General features: G+C 60.1%; 5 protein-coding genes across 8 annotated transcripts; 2 read left to right on the top strand and 3 right to left on the bottom strand.

Annotated features, from left to right (window-relative positions):
* The first annotated feature begins 2 nt into the window (after nucleotides 1–2).
* CPSF7 (cleavage and polyadenylation specific factor 7) lies at nucleotides 3–6,582 on the top strand. The gene is given in 11 exon segments (XM_042881984.1): nucleotides 3–54; nucleotides 307–391; nucleotides 2,033–2,251; nucleotides 2,492–2,595; nucleotides 2,856–3,001; nucleotides 4,210–4,418; nucleotides 4,420–4,619; nucleotides 4,695–4,813; nucleotides 4,905–5,073; nucleotides 5,146–5,319; nucleotides 5,407–6,582. Coding segments are annotated over 9 exon segments (1,389 nt in total). The 5' UTR covers nucleotides 3–54; nucleotides 307–337; the 3' UTR covers nucleotides 5,315–5,319; nucleotides 5,407–6,582.
* Nucleotides 6,583–6,885: 303 nt separating this feature from the next.
* On the bottom strand, nucleotides 6,886–8,697 carry TMEM216 (transmembrane protein 216). 2 transcript variants are annotated; one of them, XM_042882016.1, is made up of 5 exons: nucleotides 8,669–8,697; nucleotides 8,474–8,575; nucleotides 8,316–8,408; nucleotides 8,031–8,232; nucleotides 6,886–7,156 (listed from the first exon to the last, which is right to left on the bottom strand). In XM_042882016.1, the coding sequence occupies exons 1-5, from the start codon at nucleotides 8,679–8,681 to the stop codon at nucleotides 7,141–7,143; spliced, it is 426 nt and encodes a 141-aa protein (XP_042737950.1). In that variant the 5' UTR covers nucleotides 8,682–8,697; the 3' UTR covers nucleotides 6,886–7,140. The 2 variants fall into 2 exon arrangements, with proteins under 2 accessions (XP_042737950.1, XP_042737951.1); XM_042882017.1 differs by lacking the exon at nucleotides 6,886–7,156 and having other exon boundaries at nucleotides 8,027–8,232.
* Nucleotides 8,698–8,934: 237 nt separating this feature from the next.
* TMEM138 (transmembrane protein 138) lies at nucleotides 8,935–11,257 on the bottom strand. Of its 2 annotated transcripts, none has more exons than XM_042882012.1 (5): nucleotides 11,116–11,246; nucleotides 10,338–10,572; nucleotides 10,088–10,259; nucleotides 9,331–9,406; nucleotides 8,935–9,227 (listed from the first exon to the last, which is right to left on the bottom strand). In XM_042882012.1, the coding sequence occupies exons 2-5, from the start codon at nucleotides 10,463–10,465 to the stop codon at nucleotides 9,115–9,117; spliced, it is 489 nt and encodes a 162-aa protein (XP_042737946.1). In that variant the 5' UTR covers nucleotides 10,466–10,572; nucleotides 11,116–11,246; the 3' UTR covers nucleotides 8,935–9,114. The 2 variants fall into 2 exon arrangements, with proteins under 2 accessions (XP_042737946.1, XP_042737947.1); XM_042882013.1 differs by lacking the exon at nucleotides 8,935–9,227 and adding an exon at nucleotides 9,560–9,694 and having other exon boundaries at nucleotides 11,116–11,257.
* Nucleotides 11,230–13,560, top strand: LOC122185843 (lysosomal membrane ascorbate-dependent ferrireductase CYB561A3). 2 transcript variants are annotated; one of them, XM_042882000.1, is made up of 6 exons: nucleotides 11,230–11,307; nucleotides 11,816–12,021; nucleotides 12,086–12,294; nucleotides 12,365–12,519; nucleotides 12,918–13,080; nucleotides 13,231–13,560. In XM_042882000.1, exons 2-6 carry the CDS (start codon nucleotides 11,838–11,840, stop codon nucleotides 13,252–13,254), a joined length of 735 nt encoding a protein of 244 aa, XP_042737934.1. In that variant the 5' UTR covers nucleotides 11,230–11,307; nucleotides 11,816–11,837; the 3' UTR covers nucleotides 13,255–13,560. The 2 variants fall into 2 exon arrangements, with proteins under 2 accessions (XP_042737934.1, XP_042737933.1); XM_042881999.1 differs by having other exon boundaries at nucleotides 11,235–11,339.
* Nucleotides 13,561–13,893: 333 nt separating this feature from the next.
* Nucleotides 13,894–17,506, bottom strand: TKFC (triokinase and FMN cyclase). Its single transcript, XM_042881983.1, has 17 exons — nucleotides 17,358–17,506; nucleotides 17,055–17,244; nucleotides 16,864–16,974; nucleotides 16,620–16,801; nucleotides 16,471–16,549; nucleotides 16,164–16,253; nucleotides 16,020–16,054; nucleotides 15,861–15,945; nucleotides 15,700–15,789; nucleotides 15,514–15,630; nucleotides 15,237–15,356; nucleotides 15,004–15,141; nucleotides 14,689–14,795; nucleotides 14,505–14,608; nucleotides 14,403–14,436; nucleotides 14,239–14,328; nucleotides 13,894–14,138 (listed from the first exon to the last, which is right to left on the bottom strand). The coding sequence occupies exons 1-17, from the start codon at nucleotides 17,361–17,363 to the stop codon at nucleotides 13,986–13,988; spliced, it is 1,731 nt and encodes a 576-aa protein (XP_042737917.1). The 5' UTR covers nucleotides 17,364–17,506; the 3' UTR covers nucleotides 13,894–13,985.
* Between the last annotated feature and the right edge of the window lie 184 nt (nucleotides 17,507–17,690).

The following is a 17,690-nucleotide window of genomic DNA, read 5'->3' as shown; positions in this document are numbered from 1 at the left end:
AAGGTGGGAGGAGGAAGCAGGAAGGGGCGTGGCGTGGCGGCCCTGGAGGTGGCGGTGAGCGCTGTTGGCGCGGGAGCGCGGGAGTTTGGGGCCTACAGCGGGCGGGGCCTCGCCGGGTGGGGGACGTGGGACCCCCGCTCCCTTCTTCATCCCTAAATCCCGAGCGAGGGGACGTGAGGTGGGGGAGGCTCGTGCTTTGGTCGAGGGGCCTGTTGTGCTCGCAGGGCCCGTTTCGGGGCAGGCAGGGCCCTGAGGGGGTGTGATGGGGGCAGTAAGGGTGCTGTGGTGACTCATTCCTCGCCGCAGAGCCCCTTCAGTGTGCTCTTCGCCTTGGAACATGTCGGAGGGAGTGGACCTGATTGATATCTACGCTGACGAAGAGTTTAACCAGGTGTGGAGGTTGGGAGGGGGAGGCACGCAGAGGGGGTCTGGGCAAAAAAAAAGTGGGTTTGGGGGCACATGTGGGGCTGGGATCGGTCCCGTGGGTCGGGGAATTCCCCTGGGTCTGCTCTCACTGCGAAGAGTGGGCCCTGGATGTCTAGGGGCCCCACTGGGACAGCTCTCAGAGTGAGGAAGTGGCCTCAAAGGGCAGTGAGCTCCTCCTAGAATAGTTTCCGTTGCTGTTCTCTGCTCAGTTTAGGGGTTCTTGGGCAGTTTGGTGGTAGTTAGTATCCGTGGAGCTTGGGAGAGGTGACTGGGGGAGGGAAGAGTAGGCACGCAGAGGTTGTAGGGCTGTAATTCCAGAATAGAAAATAATGGAGAAACTCTACAGCAGTTCTGTGGAATGCTAAAGTGAGAGCTGAAGAAAAAGAAGGGCTGCTCTAGACTGGGAGTTTAGGGGCAAAACTGAGAGGGACAGTGTGAGCCCAACCCGTGGAAGGCATTGTGGAAAAGCGTAACCACAGAGAGTTTGGGGTGTGGGGCACAAAGGGTGCTGTAGCACAACTGGATGCGTGGAAGCTTCAGGAACTGGAGCTGGTTGTGGTTGGAGGAAAGATGGTGGCAATGGGCAGCGCTGCAGGTTCAGTGTTGCCTTCCTAGGATCTTTGTAAAAGGGAACATCAAAATGCAAGCAAACCCGGAGGAGCTATGAGAGTTCCCACGTCACAGCAGCTCCTGAGCGATCCCTGCCCCAGCACCTATTCCTATTCTCCAGAGCTCCCCCAAGCTGACCTCACAAGCAGAAAGCTTCCAGGCCTTGGGGCAGGAGTGTGGGAGGCAGAGGAACTGGGGCTGTTTAGAGAATGAGGACAAAAATAACTCCCTATTGGAATTTCTGTAACCTTTTTATCAGCCAAAGGAGCCTAATGCCAAAAATTATGGCTTTCTTTAGGAACGGTTGTCAAGGAGAGAGCATCAGAGAGGATATGGTTTCGTACTGGGTTTCTCTGAACCTTAGGGCTGCCTGCTGACAAAGAGTGGTATCTTCTGCATGTGGAGATGGCCTCAGGGGTCAGAGGGTGGCTTTCTGGAGGACTTGGAGAGGGGAGGGATCAGCCCTTGCAGTGCTGAGGCAGATCTTTGGGTTTGTGCTGCCTGGGAGCTGGTGAGCTTCCTCAGTCACAGCTTCATCCTAAAGGCTGAACTACTGCAGAGAGTGCACGGAGAAAGTTGGTGGCCTGAAAGAGAGTGCAATTGTGCTGGTGGAGTCAGGTGATGGAACAGCCTGCGGGCAAGGAGGGGTCTGGTACCTGCTGAAGGGAGTAGGAGGCTCAGCCCTGAGGCGTTTGGTTTCTGCTTCTGCACTGATGAGATTGGTGCATAGAACAAGCTGGATCTTGCCCAGTTGCTGAGATCACAGCCAGCAAGCCAGCTATGGAGAAAGTGGAGGAGGTGGCCCTGGGGACGGCAGAAGGCTTTGGGATGTGACACTCCATAGGGCTGAGAATTGGCTTCTACTGGGCGGTGCTGGGAGTGTTTCAGTAGAACAGGGCAGTTCACATAGCCCCCTGTGTGCCCTAACAACCCAGAGAGCCCTTCCTGAGCCAGAGTATCACCCCCAGCTTCCCCTTAACCGTCTCTCCCCTCGCAGGACTCCGAGTTCAGTAATGCTGACCAGATGGACCTGTATGACGATGTGCTGACTGCCAGCTCGCAGCCCCCCGAAAGCCGCACCAGCAGCTTGGAGCCCCCCCCTGAGATCCGCCAGGAGCCCCCCCCCAAACCCAACAGCAAAGCCCCTGCCATCCTATATACCTACAGCGGGCTGCGCAACAAGAGGGCAGCTGTCTACGTGGGCAGCTTCTCCTGGGTGAGTGCTTTGGAGGCACAAACAAGTGAGGGTTCCTTGGAGACGTAGGGTCGCTTGGGGCAGCGGTTCTCCTTCCTCTGTGCTGAGCCAATACTCCAAACTGGGCTTGGCCTAAGGGAAAAGGGACTTTGTAGCCCTGAGAAGCCATGGAGCCAGCGGGAGGGCTGCCTTTGGGCCTGGGGTGCCGGGAAGGCTGCCGGAGCTGAACACAATCCCAGCCTCTGCCTTGCTGCCCCACAGTGGACAACCGACCAGCAGCTGATCCAAACCATCCGTTCAGTGGGCGTATATGATGTGGTGGAGCTGAAGTTTGCGGAGAACCGAGCCAATGGCCAGTCGAAAGGGTGAGCGCTGAGGGGTAAGGGAACGTGGGAGAATGGGGTAGCCGGGCCCCCCATAGCCACGTCCTGGGGGCGGTGAGGGGGCAGAGCTTTCCCTAGCTGGCACGGAGCAGGGAGGATGAAACGCGGGCTGTCCACAGCACAGGCATTGGGAAAGGGAGGGGGATTGATGGAGGCACGAGCTCCGTGCTGCTCGGTGTGGGTTGTCAACCTGAGAGGGGGTGAAGGGCCGGGAGCCTGCTGACCGCCAGCCCTCCTTGCAGGTACGCAGAGGTGGTGGTGGCCTCTGAGAACTCGGTCCACAAGCTGCTGGAGCTCCTGCCTGGCAAAGTGCTCAATGGGGACAAGGTGGAGGTGAGGCTGGCCACCCGGCAGAACCTGTCCCAGTTCGAGGCTCAGGCTCGCAAACGTGAGTGGGGTGCAGGCGCACCGCGGGCAGCTCCCTGGGCCCCACTGAGCCGTCAGGACAAGACCTCGGGGTGTGGGGGTAAACCACCAGCAGCCTCTGGGGTTATGTCCGGTTGCTTCTGAGTCTGCTTAGATCCTGACCCGAGTCTTTATGATCCCCTTTTAGGTGCTCACTCACTGCGAAGATCCCTCGTAGCCTCCTCTTCCTCCTCTCCAAACTGAATGGGCTTAAGCCTACCAACATAGCTAAGACCCTCCATATCTATTAGTAGCTCTTCTCTGGATCTCCTCCAGAATTTGTCCATCCCTGCGGAGGTAAGGTGCCCATCACTGGACACAGTATTCCAGCTGGGGCCTGGCCGTGGGCTTTCTACAATGGCCATAGATGGTCCTAGCCTCACTCCGCAGCGATGTGACGCCCTGGCCCCGCACTGGGGGGCTCTGCAGAGCCCGCACGGACGGACTTGGCAGGAGCACTGACGAGGAGGTCTTGGCCAGCTGTGTTCATTGTAGACCCCGTGACCCATTTCATGCAAGGAAAGCCCATCTTTCTAAAGGCTTTGGCCAAGGTTCAGGGGGGTAGCTGCAACTATCGCACTCTTCCTTTGGCCCTGTTGCTGCTTGGCAGCACTGCTGGGCCGTGTCCCTGCCCACCTTCGTGGTTCAGTGGCCAGGGTTTGTGCACTTTCAGCCTCCCTGAGGGGTCTCGTAATGGCTCGGCAGCTTTCCCAGAGCTCTGTCCCCTCTTCTCTCCTGGCTCATCCCGAAAGCCTCATCCTCAATTCCTGCCCTTCTCTTCCAGGGCAGTTTTTCCTTCCTACAGCTGTTGGCACTTGGTTCTGCCCCTGCATCCATGCTCATGCTGCCTGCTTGAGCAGACTGCAGGCGCTTGGGGCTGTTTATTGCCTTCAGGAAGCTGGGCTCTGGCCATCTCTCCCCATTTCTTTTCACCCCTGTCCGCATCCCCGCTCTCTCTGTGGCCACTGAAAGCGAGCGTCCCCAGGACGCTGTGCGGGTGGCCGCGGGTGACTCTTTTGGAGAGGCACGCGTAAGTGGAGGCTACGTTTGGCTGGCTGGATCTTTCCCTGGGCACCTTGAACTTTCCTGAGGCTGAACCTCACGCGCGTGTAGGGAAGAAGAGGAGGAGGTCAGTGCGGGGCAGGCGGGACCTCTGGCCGCAGCTCACTGCCCTTCCCGTGCCCCTTGCAGGCGTGCCGCCGAGGGCCCACTCACGGGACTCCTCTGACTCGCTGGATGGCCATGCCACACCAACGGAGAACGCGCTGCCACCCGGCCGCCTGGAGAAGCCCCCCTCCATCCTGCCCTTCTTCAACCGCCCCCCCGCTGCCCTGCCCCTCATGGGGCTGCCCCCACCACCCATGCCCCCTCTGCCGCCCCTCTCCTCCAGCTTTGGCGCCCCCCCCCCCACCGCCCGGCATCCACTACCAGCACCTCATGCCCCCTCCACCCCGACTGCCCCCGCACCTGGCTGTGCCCCCCCCAGGGGCCGTCCCCCCGGCCCTGCACCTCAACCCGGCCTTCTTCCCCCCACCCAGCGCGGCCCTGGGGCCTCCACCAGATGCCTACGGCAAAGCTTTGACCTCGTACAACCACAGCAGGTGAGCAGAGGGCAGAGGGGGGCTCGGCGCCACTGGGGGGAGCTGCGCTGAGCCCTCCGCCCTGTATCTGCACAGCCGGGAGCTCGGTCCACCACCTGCCCCTGTGAGCGAGGTGGAGTTCGAGGAGATCATGAATAGGAACCGGGCCATCTCCAGCAGTGCCATTTCCAAAGCGGTCTCGGGTGCCAGTGCAGGTAATGGTGACTGCGTCCCTGTGCCCCGTTGTCCCCTCAGCCCTGAGCCTGCAGCTTGCCGCATCCCTCATCGTTCCTCTGCTCCCCACAGGTGATTACAGCGATGCCATCGAGACCCTCCTGACGGCCATTGCCGTCATCAAACAGTCCCGCGTTGCCAACGACGAGCGGTGCCGCGTCCTCCTCTCCTCCCTCAAAGACTGCCTGCACGGGATCGAAGCCAAGTCCTACAGCACAGGCTCCAGCAGCAGCTCCGCCAGGTACCCTGCCTCGAGGGGCTGCACGGCTCCTTGGGGTCTCCACAGGTGACCAAACGCTCTTCTTCCCCCCAGGAAAAGACACCGGTCTCGGGAGCGCTCTCCCAGCCGGTCCCGTGAGAGCAGTCGGCGGCACCGGGACGTCCTGCACAGCGAGGATCGGCACGAGGATTATTTCCAGGAGCGGAGCCGGGAGCATGAACGGCACCGGGACAGGGACAGAGAGAGGGACCGGCACCACTGAGACAGGTGAGGCCAGAGTGGGTGCCGCTGCGCCGATGGCTGGGGACGCGTGGTGCTGCAGTGCTGACCCCTCTTCTCTTCTCTCTCGTGCAGAAGTTTTCAGTAAGTGGTTTTTAATGGACTCGTATCTCCTCACCTTGACCAGGACTGCGCCACTGACGCTGCTTCACCCCTTGCCCGCCACCCACAGCTCTTCTGGGGCACCCAAGGGACTCCCTGACACCTCGTGGCCTTGGGGCCTGAGCCCTTGCTCACACCCACTGCTACTGCTGCTCCCGGAGGAGAGGCTGAAAGCCAGGGGGCTCTGCTCTGTGAATACTTGGACCCAAAGAGAAATGGTGCTTTATTTTCATGGAGGAAGGCTCCTGAGCCCTTTCCTTTCACAGCCCTCCAGGAGTGGCTGGAAATGGACAGATCCTCTGGGGCATGGGGGCTCAGAGGCACGCAGCTTTCCGTTTTCAGCTGGAAGAGAGCTGGGCTGGGGTCACCCCCTTTGCCCCAACTTTCACAGCAGGATCGCAGCCAGTTCATCTCCCAGAGCAGCAGCTCTGGCTGCCAGGAGTTGGTGGGGCCTCGCACGAAGCCAGCCTCTCCCACGGAGCCTTCCTTGTTTTAGAGGAAGCAGAGCTGCAAACGCAGGGACTGTGTCTCCCCTTCCCAGCAGCATTTCTGCGCACAGTAGTGCACTTGCAAGCTGGGACAGGTGGCAGAGACAAGGCCACGAGGTCCCTATGCCCAGCGGGGCTGCACAGTGCTGTGCACAGCTGTTTCAAGGCCCAGGAGGAGCTCATAGCCCCATACAGGTCCCTCCAACTAAAGTTGTGCACTGGAGGAGCCCAAAGGGTTCAAGGCAAACTAAGGAGCCCCAAACCACCAGCCAGCCCCCCGGGATGCCAGTTGGGTGGCATCGCCTTCAGAACTGTTGCTGGACAGGAGAAACCCGGCTCCACAGGTCTTTTTTTAGGCTAAAATCACACAAAAGAAAAATTCTGTCAAGTACCACGAGGTGCCTGCCAGCTTAGCAGGTGAACGCTGGGGGGAAGCATTTGGTGGGTGAGTTCTGGTTTTTGTTTTTTTGTTGTTTTTTTTTTCTACTTAACGACACAAGTTTATAGTTTCTTTCCAATTAGTGGGGGGAAAAGTGCAGAGCGAACCCCTGTTAACCACCTGGCGAGGCGCTGCCCCTCCTGCCCGCAGTGACTAGGTTTGTTTGTCTTTCTGATAGGTTGGAAATTGTGTAATAAACTTGATGACATTGTCAGTCTTTTATATGGCATTTTTGAAGAGATTCTGTTGGGGATGAAGGCGTGTGCGTCGTAGGGGAGTGCAGCCACATTTGAGGGATGGGCAGCAAAAGCCAAGCACCTACATGATCTTCCCACCCAAAGTCTTCCAGTGCCTTCCCAAGAGCTTCTGTGCCCCCCCAGGTTAGCTCAGGGCAGGGGTTGGCACTGGTAATGAGGTGCCTGAAGCCTCTGAGCACCCTATGGCCAACCTGCTGCCCTCGGGGATGCCACAGACTGAGGCACCAGGTAAAAATACATATTTATTGGAAAATAGTGATTTCTTCTGAAAATGCTGAAAAAAAAAAAAAAAAAAAAAAAAAATTCTCTGTACCTTGAACTGACCTGTGTGTCACAAGCCTTGGGGTCAGGTGGCAGCAGGGCCAGCGCTGCCTGGGAAGGCAGGAAGAAGCACCCTCCTGGCACTGGCCACAGGTGCTGGCGTGGGTCTGGCTCACTGCCACAGGCTGGGAGATGTAGCCAGTGCCACCTGCTTGCTGCCATCTCGTGTACCTGTGCTGCTGTGGTCCTCTGTTGCAGGGTCTCAGTACGCATCTGTGCTGTAAAGGACAGAGGAGGACATGTGAGGAGAGGCTCAACCACCAGAAGGCTGTGCTGCTGTTCAGTGAGACCTGGACAGGCTAAGATTTGGGTGGGGGATGAACCTGATGAGGTTCAACGAGGGCAAGTGTAGGGTCCTATGCGTGTAAACTGCGTACAGCAGTGCTGGAAGGGACCTGCAGAGAAGGATTTGGGTGTCCTGGTGGATAATGGGTTGGCCATGAACCAGCAGCATGCCTTTGTGGCCAAGAATGCCAATAGTGTCCCAGTTGACGAACACTTGTCCATACACTAGCAGTGTGCTCTCATGGCCAAGAAGCCCAAAAGGACCCTGGGGTACATTGTGCAGAGTGTGGCCAGCAGAGCAAGCAAGGTTCTCCTCATCCTCTGCTCTGCCCTAGGGAGGCCACATCTGGAGCAATGGGACCAGTTCTGGCTTCCCTGGCTCTTAGTAGATAAGAAACTGCTGCAGTGCTGCAAAGATGATTGAGGCCTGGAGCACCTCCCTTACAAGGAAAGGCTGAGAGCCCTGCAGCCGTTCTGCCTGGAGAAGGGAAGGCTGAAAGGGGATCTGATAAATGCTTATCAATATCTGAAGGGTAGGGCTCAAGAGGATGGGGGCAAGCTCTTCTTAGAGGCGCCTGGTGGCAGGAACAAGGGACAACAGGGAACCAACTGGAACACGGTAATTTCATTTGAACATGAGGAAGAACTTGACTTTGAGGGTAACAGAATAGTGGAACGAGCTGCCCAGAGAGATGGTGGGGACACCCACCTGGATGCTCTCCTTTGTAACGTACTCTAGAGAACCTTCTTTAGCAGGGGGTTCAACAGGAGAACCTCCAGAGCTCCCTCCCCTCCTGTGCCACCTACCTAGAGAAGGAGGTGAGCGCCAGGCCACCCAGCAGCAGCTCCGCTGCGTAGAAGAGCAGGAGGATGGTGCTGAGGATGGCCTCCAGGCGCAGGGCGTAGGTCTGCAGCAGCAGGCAGTAGGTCGCCATGACAGCCGCCGGCACGGTGAGGGCCAGGCAGACGGCCAGAGGCACCTTGCGCTGGCACAGGTTGCCCTTGGAACCTGCAGGGCACAGGGTGAGCAGTGCGAGGCCCCACAGCGTGACGAAGGGCTTGGGGGGAGGGAGAAAAGGGACGAGGCCTCACCGAAGAAGATGCGCGTGGCCTCAACGCCGAGGTAGAGCAGCAGCAGCAGCACGTCCAGCAGCAGGTTGGTGAGCGGGTACGGCAGCAGCAGCACTGCGGGCACGGCCACGTTCAGGGCTGGGCGCGGGGGGCGGAGGAGGGGGAGGGCGGGAGCTCACCCTTGTAGGCGAAGATGAACGCCTCCAGCAGGAAGTAGGTCGCGCTGTACCACCCGTTGAGGAAAAGCAGGACCTGCAGCGGGGCCGAGGAGCGCTGGCGGCCTGCGGGGGTCGTGGGACGGGATGGGCGAGGTCCCGCTGTCCGCCGCCCGGCTCACGTTCCCCGCCGCCTCCCGCTCCCGGCCCCACACTCACTCCTCGCCGCCATCTTCCATCTCCATGGGAACCGCCGCTGCCGGCGGGAAGCCGCCCGGCTGCTCTCTCCTGCCCTCTCTATGGCCCTGGAGGACCGAACCCGCGGTTCGAATCCTCAGTCCGCCCGCTTCGTTTCTCCCCCTTGCTGTTGCGCCTGCAGAACCCCAGGGGGTATTGCCCAGTGGGAATAACCCTGAATTTCGGAACACCGAGCAGGCCAAGGCTGCTTGACAAGCAAACAGCAGGAGAGACCCAGGACACACAGATTGGAAAACGTAGACAATTTATTTCCTTACTACTCATAAAAACGCCCAAATCCCACCAGGGGCTGTGACACCGGGATGGATCCTCCCTCCCCCATCTGGGGGCTGGGACCCTCCAGCCTCTTGGCTCCATCCCCCCAGGGGGAGGAGCTGCAGAGGGGGCAGCAAGCTGGAGTGGGGCCATCAACCACGGAAGTGAGCAAACTCCTTGCGCAGCCAGAGCGAGTCCTGGTAGAAGAGTGGGTCACCCAGGTGCACCGCAGTCCTCTTGTAGAAGTAGCAATAGAGCACAGCCGCTGCGGGAAGAAGGGAGGTGAGGGCACAGGGACTAAGCTGTGGGGTGTCCCTCAGGCAGGTGACAGAGTTGTTCCTGCTTTCTCAGCAAGCGTGAGCCCTTACCCAGCCGCTGGAAAACAAATAGTGTCTGCAGGCCTTCTGTCCAGATGAAGCGACTGGAATCCCTCCAGCGCAGGTTCTGACATAGACAGAAACAAGAAAGAACCCATGGGCTAATTTAGGGGTGCTGATGATCCCACTGGGATGGAGCTAGCCCCACAAGGGCTGTTGTGCTCTTGGTGCCAGCTCCAAAGGTTAAGCAGCTCAGGGGATTTGGCCAGCAAGTCAGGACCTATTCTTGCTTCAGACTTTAGATCCCTGCAAATCCCCACCAATCTGCTGTCCAGACAGTGTGGGTACAACATCCCTGGGTCGCTTCAGTCACAAACTGGCCCTGGGGTAGCAGGATGGACCCTCTCCCCAAGTCCTGTTGAAGAGCATACAGGAAGCACCTGTCACCTGCTTTGCTTGACAAATGGTGACTGTGGCACAGGATGGGGGAGCTGAAATGGGGAAGAAGGGGCTGCTTGGACACAGCAGGGACCCTTAGGGCTTGTTTTCAGCAGGGAGGGGGCTGCCTCCAGCCTGAGTGCTGGTGTTTGCTGGGGATTCATCCCAGGTAAACAAAGCAGGAGTCCCCTGGCCTTCAGCAGGGACTACTCCAGTGTGGTGAGTTTCTGTGCAAGGCTTTCCCTGCAGATTTTCAAGCAGATCACAGTGCTGAGGCTCGGGCTGAGATGAGGTAGCCCAATAGCTACAACAAGTGGGAGATTATGGCCTTCCTTTCACAGGGGGGGACAGAAGAGAGAAGCGAGCCTACCATGATCCAGACGTGGAAGGAGATGCTGAGTGCCAGGTAGGCTGCTGACAGTAGGATGGTCCCCTTGAACTTGTGGAAGAGAAGGTTGACCAGTCCAGCTTGGAAGACAAAGGTATTGAAGAACATGAGGAAGATGATGATGACATTGAAGAGAATGGCAATATCCTGGATGCTGCAGAAGAAGAGAGATGCAGTAAGAGAGAGGAGAGAGTGATGTGGGAGAGCCCGGACCTCCTACCCTGGTGCTCACATGAAGAGGACAAGCTGGACAGCAGGAGCTGTGCGGAGCAGCTCCGAGAAGGAATTGACAAACAGGTCGTAGAAAAGCAGCAGAAACTGCAGGAACAGCACCAAGCTGTAGTTGCTGGTCCGGAGCATCTTCCTTTGGTGGAGGCTTGAGCCTTCAGCCCCAGCATCCCTAGTGCTGAGGGCAGCTCATGGCACAGGGCTAGGAGCTCGGCATCGCTGCTCCCTACAGCTGGCACCTGAAGGAAGCAGAGTTCAGCTTGGTAGGGCTGGGCACGGCCAGCATACCCAAAACAGAGTCAAAGCCGTGACAAATCCCAACAGCGTTTGGCACACTGGTGCCTCCGGCTCCCCCAGGCCATGCCATAGGAATGGGCTGGAGCACGCCATGACCCAGCATTGCTGTCCATTGCCCCACCCCAGCCGCATGCTCCCGGCTTGGGGCGGCTCGCACAGGAGGATACAGGTGTGGGGATGAGAAGGGAGCCAGAGCCTTCCTTCCCATCTCTCACAGGTAAGGCACTGCCCAGAGCTGACGGGGGCCAGGAGAACGGGAACTGCCCATATCGCTGCCACAAAGAGTCGCGAAGCTGAGAATCGCTCCCAAAACCCCACACCGCGCCCAGCCCGGCTCGCGGCCTCCCTCCCCATGGAGATCCACAGGGGCGCTCCCCCGGGCCTTTTCCCAGCCACGGAGCCCCGCAGTCTCGTCTCCATGCCGCTCTCGGTACCGCCGTCCCCGCTTCGTCCACCTCCAGCCCTGACCGCGGCCCAATGCTCACCCACGGCCACCGTTCTCCATCTCCATGGGAACCGCAGACGGAAGCGGGGGCGGAAGCGCGAGGGGGCCGCTCTATCCACAGCTCTCGTTGGTCGCGTTGGCCTCCACCCCGGCAGCGACCACACCACCACCGAGGCGGGCCGCTAGAGCGGCGCCGTCCAACATGGCGGCGCTCGCTGAAGGGGAAGGGGAGGTGGGGCCCAACGGGTCCCGGGAGGGTTTGAGGTGCGGTTTCCCCCGACGCAAAAATATCTATTTCTGGGGACAGATGCAAATCCCCAGGCAAATAAGCGCGGCCCCGTGCCTGTCCGTCACTTCTTGGGGCTGTGGGGTTGCACTTCTTTGGGACGCTGGGGGCAGCTTTGTCAACGCAGGGAACAGCTTTGGAGGTGCTGGGCCCAGATTTGGGGGTGCTGGGGGCACGTTGGGGGTTTGGGGGTGGGATTTGAAGGTGCTAGGCTCCGGTTTGAGGGTGCTGAGGGTGGATTTAGAGGTGCTGGGGACAGTTTTGGGCTGCTGGGGATCCGCAGAGAACGTTTCTTCCTGCCTGCCTGCCTGCCTGCCCCCACTGGATGGGGCCACCCTCCCCACCGCAGCTGCTTCCCCTTTCGGGTGGCTCCTCCCCAGTGTGCCTGCATCCAACTAAGCAGGTGCAGCAGGGAGCCTCCAGGAAGGCTGAAAGCTCCTGTTTCCCCCCCCAGGACCCTGCAACTTGCTGCGGTGATGCTGGATCTGCCTTTCCTGCCTTTCTGCACCTTCCTGGGGAGCCTGGGGCTGGGCTGCGTGGCCTTTGTCAGTGCGTGGTGCCAGCACTGGCGAGGTGGCTTTGCCTGGGATGGCAGCGCCCGCATGTTCAACTGGCACCCGGTGCTGATGGTGACAGGCATGTTGGTGCTGTATGGAGCAGGTAAGCAGCGCGTGCGGGGTGGGGCGACGTCCCATTGTCCCTCCCTGACACTGTCACCCACCAGCGGCTCTGGTGTACCGCCTACCCCCCACCTGGCGTGGCCCCAAGCTGCCCTGGAAGATGCTGCACAGCACGCTGGCACTGACAGCCTTCATCCTTGCTGTGCTGGGACTGGTGGCTGTCTTCAACTTCCACAATGCGAGCAGAACGCCCAACATGTACTCGCTGCACAGCTGGCTGGGGCTGGGCACCATACTACTCTTCTCCTGCCAGGTGAGTGCTCGCCCTGACACCCCACATCCCTGCCCCTTGTGCCACCCCTCCTCATCTCTTGTCCCCACAGTGGGTGGCTGGCTTCAGTGCTTTCCTGCTGCCCTATGCACCCATCTGGCTCCGCACCCTCTACAAGCCCATCCACGTCTTCTTCGGCTCCACCATCATTATGCTCTCCATGGCCTCCTGTGTGTCAGGCATCAATGAGAAGCTCTTCTTCAGCCTGTGAGTGCTGCGGATTCGGGCTGCGTGTTGACTCTCTGTGATTACGCTGGCGTTGAGTGAAACTAAATGTGGGCTTAGTTAAGGGAAGTGTGTGATTTCCCTCCATGCCAGGTGCACAGTTCCTGGGTAATAAATTATGTGGGCTGAGAGGAAGACGGGGCAGTTCAGGAAGGCTTTCTGGGAGGGTTTAACTCCACAGATGTCACCTCCAGCCATGCTGCCACATACACTGGCCGCTTGTAGCTGGTGCAGCATTCATCTTGGGTCAGCGGATTGGGACAGCACCCTTGGGACAGGTGACCATGGGAGCAGTGTTATGGAGCCACCAGGGTAGGAGGGAGCTCAGCCCACAGTCCCAGGGCATCATGTGAGATGAGCACTGTGATTCTCCTCCAAAGGAAGAATGGGACAGCGTCGGTGCCATACAAACTCCTTCCACCTGAGGCCGTATTTGCAAACATTTTGGGGCTCCTAATCATCCTGTTTGGGATGCTGGTGCTGTATGCCCTGGCCAAGCCCAGCTGGAAGCGCCCAGAGGCCGACTCCCTTGACACTCACCAGGTACTTGCCTTGCTGTGGGGCTGCTCCCAGTACGGCTTTGAGGAGCTGAGCTGGGGGTCTGCCCCTGCCCCCCACAGCCCCAGCTGGCTTATCTTCAGGGTGGGGGTGGCAGGCAGCACGGGCTGAAGGTTCACGCATATCTCCTTGCAGCCTCTGCTTGGTGCTGAGCACTGACACCTCTGAGGTCTCTCCCATTGCTGCCAGCCCCAGGCTCTCTGATCCTGGCTCTGATCCCCCACGCCTGGACTGCGATCTGTGCCAAAGCCCTGCAGTGCCATCCTGAGAGAGTCAGGTCTAGAGCTGCTTGAGAAGCTCTCTGTGCCAAGGGACCTGGCCCAGGACAGGCTGCCCCGGCTCCATCTCCTCTGCAGGAACAGCAGGAGCCTTTGCACCATGCCTTGCCTGTTGTGGGGATGCTTGTGCGGAGGTAGAACCAACCCAGCAGTCAAATGGACACCTAATAAACTGCTGGCTTCCTTCCTCAGTGCTCCTGTGCATCCTTTGGGGCTGCTCTGCCAGTTCCTCAGCCCTTAGAGCCACCATGTGTTCCCCACCTCGTGCTGCAGACCTGGTTCCTGTTTTGTCTCTTGACTGGAGCCTCCTCCAGACCCCGTGCCTGCAGCCACATGAACCCCGTGGTTTCCCCACCCGGCACCCAGCCATGGGTCAGTGGCAAAGGCACGTGGATAGCCCAGCTGCTTCCTTCCTCCATGGTTCCGTTTTGCATGGGGATGCGTCCCTGAAAGGCCAGTTGCCTCCCACACCCCACATCCCACCATCCTGTCCCTGTCTGTATGAGAATAGATGCTCTAGTGGGACTGCAAAGGTTTATTAGGGGCATGCAGGGTGTGCCAACACCTCTCCCATCACCACCGTGGCCCTGGGGACCTGCAGGGGGATATAGCTCAGCCCTGCAATCCCTCCAGCACAGCTCGCAGGACAGCTGCTGCCGCCACAGCCCCAGGATCAGGCTGCAGCAGCTGGGCTGAGCTGATGTAGCTGGCTCTGCCTGCACCAGCCTCCATGTGCCGAGTAGACTCTGCTGCTGCCTCTGCCCTCTGCTTGGAAACACAGGTATGCTCAGCACACAGCTGGGACACACAAGGCAGCCCCAGATGTCACCTGGGTGCCACCCATCCTAGGACTCCATCCCCATACCTCCACAGCAGAGGCCAGCACCGTAAGCAGGTCAGCTCTGGGGCTGCGTAGGGCACGCAGTGCCTGTGCTGCAGCACACAGTGCATCCAGCTGGGAGACACAGTGGGGGGATGAGCACTGGGACCCTCGCCAGAGGCTCTGTCCCTCAGCATTGCAGCACTCACCATTGTCCTGTCGCCTGGGGCCGCTCCTCCGTACCTGCACAAGGAGCAGAGGGCTTGACAAGGTCCCACTCAGGGAGTCCCAGGGGGTCCTGCTGCACTCACCGCTGCATGGCTTCGATGCCAGCATCCACAGCATCGGCCCACACTGGCAGGTCGCTGCGGTTGTGCAGGGGGTGGGCTGCTGCTGTCAGGAACAGTCCATATAGCTGCCAGAACACATCAGTGCATGTGATGGGGGGGATGGTGGGGGTCCTGAGACATGCCCCCTCCCTTCACTGGGGCTCACCACACCAGAGGAGCCACCCATCTTGTCCAGCAGGAGGTCGGCCAGAGCGGAGAAGAGATGGGCTGGAGATGAAGGCAGGGGCTGGGCACGCATCCATTCCTGGATGGCTGTAGGGTGGAGAGAAAGGGCTGGGGTACTCCCCACAGGGACCCCCAACTACCCTGGGGGGCTCTGCCCCTCTTGGGAGACAGCTGGTCTTCCCCCATGCCTGGTGTGGGGATATTTATGGGGACCCAGCAAGGAGCAAAAGGGGGGAACTGTGTCCTTGGAGGGGGTGCCGCAGCAGATGGCACTTCCCAGGGCACCAGCACCCACCTCGGGCAGCTCGGGCGTGCGTGTGGCCGCAGTCCCCATCACCTGCTGCACGGTCCAGCTCATTGAGCTTGTCCTGCAGGCCCAGCAGGGTGCTGCACACTCGTGCCAGCACCTTCTGTGCTCGCTCCATGCCGGGCCCTGAGGAGACATGACCCCCCCATCCTCAAAGTAGCTAGGGAAACTGAAGCACGAGGAGGTGACAGCATCCTCTCTCACTCTACTGCTGCCCATACCTGTACTGGGCACTTGCTTTGCTGTCTCCATTCCCTCCTTTGGTGCTTCCACCTCTGGTCTCTGGCTCATGGCAGGTCCTGTGACCACGTTAGGCCATGCCACGGCAGTGGTCTCAGCATCTGGAGCAGCAGGAGGGGAAAGTGAGTCTAATAGACTAACTTCACCACAGCTAGTAGCCAGGTACTGGTGCTGCATGTCCACAGGGGCCAGTGTCTTGGGCCACCCCACACATTCCCATGGTCCCATGCCACCCCCCCCCATGTTTCAGGTGCTCACCAATCAGCTTCAGCAGCTCCTTGTCCACCAGCAGAAGGGTGAGGGAGATCCCGGCCATCTCCAGTGCTGTCATGAAGGAGCCCACCAGTGCCCGAGCAATACAGACGCCACGCTTCTCTGCAGGAATGAGAAGGATGTAAGTGAGGAGGTCCCTAGAAGGTCCCCATGAGGTCCCCAGTGACTCACCCAGACTGCTCACAGCCACACCAGCCACAATGCTCAGCTCCAGGCAGGACAGACCACCCAGGTTGTTCACCACCAGCACCACAGAGGCTCCTGTGGAGCAGTGAGCAGAGTAAGAGCCCCACTTGTAGCACAAGAGGTGCATAGGGGCCAGGGGGACTCACCAGGGCTCAGGGGCAGGTGAGAGGCATTGGAGGGGTCGGTCATGTGCGCCAGCATTGTCTCCACCGCCTCATCCACAGGCATCACCTGGGGGACACAAGGGGAGCGTGAGGGCAGGAAGGAGACACAGAGGGAGGATGGGGTGGAAGAACAACGCTCACTTTCATTCTGCGCACGCCAGCCTCGCCGTGGATCCCTGTAGAAGGGTAGCAGTGTCACCCCATGCTGATGCCTGGGGTTGGGGCAAGGGTCATGTGGACCCATGCCCCCCAGCAGCTTGGCACAGGGCGGGGGCAGCTCCTCACCCAGCCCCAGCTCCATCTCATCATTAGCCAGCTGGAAGGTAGGCTTGGAGCCAGGCACGCTGCATGGTGACAGGCTGAGCCCCAGAGTGCCTGCAAAAAGGTGAAGGCAGAAAGGGATGCATGCCAGATTTCAGGGCAGGCATTGAGCACGTGGTTGGTTGGATGGGGAGGCAGAAGGGCGACTGTGTCCCAGGCACGCTGCAGGTGCGTGGGGTGCTGAAGTTCACCCTGTGCTGGTGCCTCTTATCAGGCACTGTGGAAGAACAGGGATGGGGTTGGGGACAGGGATTAGGCCCCATGCACATACCCATGCCTTTGGTGAGTGCTGACACCCTTGTGACGATCTCATCCAAGCTTGCCCCCGCCTCAGCCATGGCTCCAGCCACCTGCAAAGAGGCATCGATGGGTGAGGGACGCCCGCATGTCACCGCCGAGGAGCACTGCATCTTCACACACCTTGTGCACGAGGACAGTGCCACACAACCCGCGGCGCCCAGCTTTCTTCTGGCTGGTGAAGGCACAGTCATCGCCCACCACCACCATCCGTACATCGGTGCCCTCTGCCCGTGCCCGCTCCAGTGCCAGCCCAAAGTTCAAGCGGTCCCCGGTATAGTTCTTCACGATCAGCAGCGTCCCCACTGCGAGCAAGAAGTCAAACCACAGGCCCACGGTGTCCCCATGCCCCACAGTGTCATCATACCTGCACCAGCCGCTGTCACCGCCCGGATGGCTGCCAGGATGCTGCCCACAGCGGGAGAGGTGAAGATGGCACCGGCTACCACGCCACTCAGCATGCCTTTCCCAATGTAGCCTGCAACAGGCACAGGGGGCTTGGGGACGCCCAAGGGGCATCAAGGCCACGGGTGGGCACTTACCTGCGTGGGCACTCACCTGCATGAGCGGGCTCGTGTCCGGAGCCCCCCCCGGAGAGCAGTGCCACACGTCCCCGCAGGGCAGCCAGGTCAGAACGTAGGGCCACTCGGTGTCCCCGCAGCAGCTGCAGCCCGGGGTTGCATGCCACCAGCCCTGCCAGTGCATCCTCAGCACAGCTGGCCACCGAGCACACCAGCTTCTTGGGGACCTGGAGGCGCAGAGGGGTGGCTGGGTAGGGGGCTGGGGAGCTGGGTGTGCGGGTGGGGAGCAGGGTAGGAGGCTGGGAGGCTGGCTGGGGGCTGCGTGCTGCCCCAGGCTCACCTCCATGATTGGGGCGTGCGCGGCACCAAGAGGACACGGGGTTCTGTCCACTGTCACCGCGCTGCAGCTCCCGCACAGCCTTCAGACCCAGGTTCAAACTCTGTTTGGAAGTGAGGGAGGGCAAGGTCCAGGCTCCCTCGGTGGGGTGGGGCGGGTCCCGCCTGGGCTGGGTGCAGCCCACATTCGGGGGCACTGCTGGGATGGCGGGGCACAGCCCCACACGCGAGGGGCAGTGCTGAGATGGGGGGGTACGGTCACACACAACGCGGGGCGCTGCTCGGATGGAGGCCCACCGGGAAGCGCCCCTCCCTGAAGGTGAGGCCCCTCCCCGAG

This window comes from Lagopus leucura, unplaced genomic scaffold (genome assembly GCF_019238085.1).
Source record: "Lagopus leucura isolate 7727_CA_CO unplaced genomic scaffold, USGS_WTPT01 Super-Scaffold_100033, whole genome shotgun sequence".
Lineage (NCBI taxonomy): Eukaryota > Metazoa > Chordata > Aves > Galliformes > Phasianidae > Lagopus > Lagopus leucura.
Note: the sequence above shows the minus strand (reverse complement) of the source record. Positions and strands in the feature narration are given on the sequence as shown.

Coding starts and splice junctions, on each gene's coding strand:
- TMEM138 (XM_042882012.1), bottom strand. CDS start 10,465: ATGCTCCGGACCAGCAACTACAGCTTGGTGCTGTTCCTGCAGTTTCTG. Junction 10,260..10,337: donor GTCCAGCTTGTCCTCTTCAT/GTGAGCACCAGG, acceptor CTTCTTCTGCAG/CATCCAGGATATTGCCATTC. Junction 9,228..9,330: donor ATTTGTTTTCCAGCGGCTGG/GTAAGGGCTCAC, acceptor TTCTTCCCGCAG/CGGCTGTGCTCTATTGCTAC.
- LOC122185843 (XM_042881999.1), top strand. CDS start 11,278: ATGGCGGCGCTCGCTGAAGGGGAAGGGGAGGTGGGGCCCAACGGGTCC. Junction 12,022..12,085: donor GTTGGTGCTGTATGGAGCAG/GTAAGCAGCGCG, acceptor GTCACCCACCAG/CGGCTCTGGTGTACCGCCTA. Junction 12,295..12,364: donor TACTACTCTTCTCCTGCCAG/GTGAGTGCTCGC, acceptor TTGTCCCCACAG/TGGGTGGCTGGCTTCAGTGC.
- TMEM216 (XM_042882016.1), bottom strand. Junction 8,409..8,473: donor GTTCATCTTCGCCTACAAGG/GTGAGCTCCCGC, acceptor CCGTGCCCGCAG/TGCTGCTGCTGCCGTACCCG. Junction 8,233..8,315: donor GGCCACGCGCATCTTCTTCG/GTGAGGCCTCGT, acceptor TGTGCCCTGCAG/GTTCCAAGGGCAACCTGTGC.
- TKFC (XM_042881983.1), bottom strand. Junction 16,055..16,163: donor TGAGATGGAGCTGGGGCTGG/GTGAGGAGCTGC, acceptor ACCCTTCTACAG/GGATCCACGGCGAGGCTGGC. Junction 15,631..15,699: donor TGTGGCTGTGAGCAGTCTGG/GTGAGTCACTGG, acceptor TCATTCCTGCAG/AGAAGCGTGGCGTCTGTATT.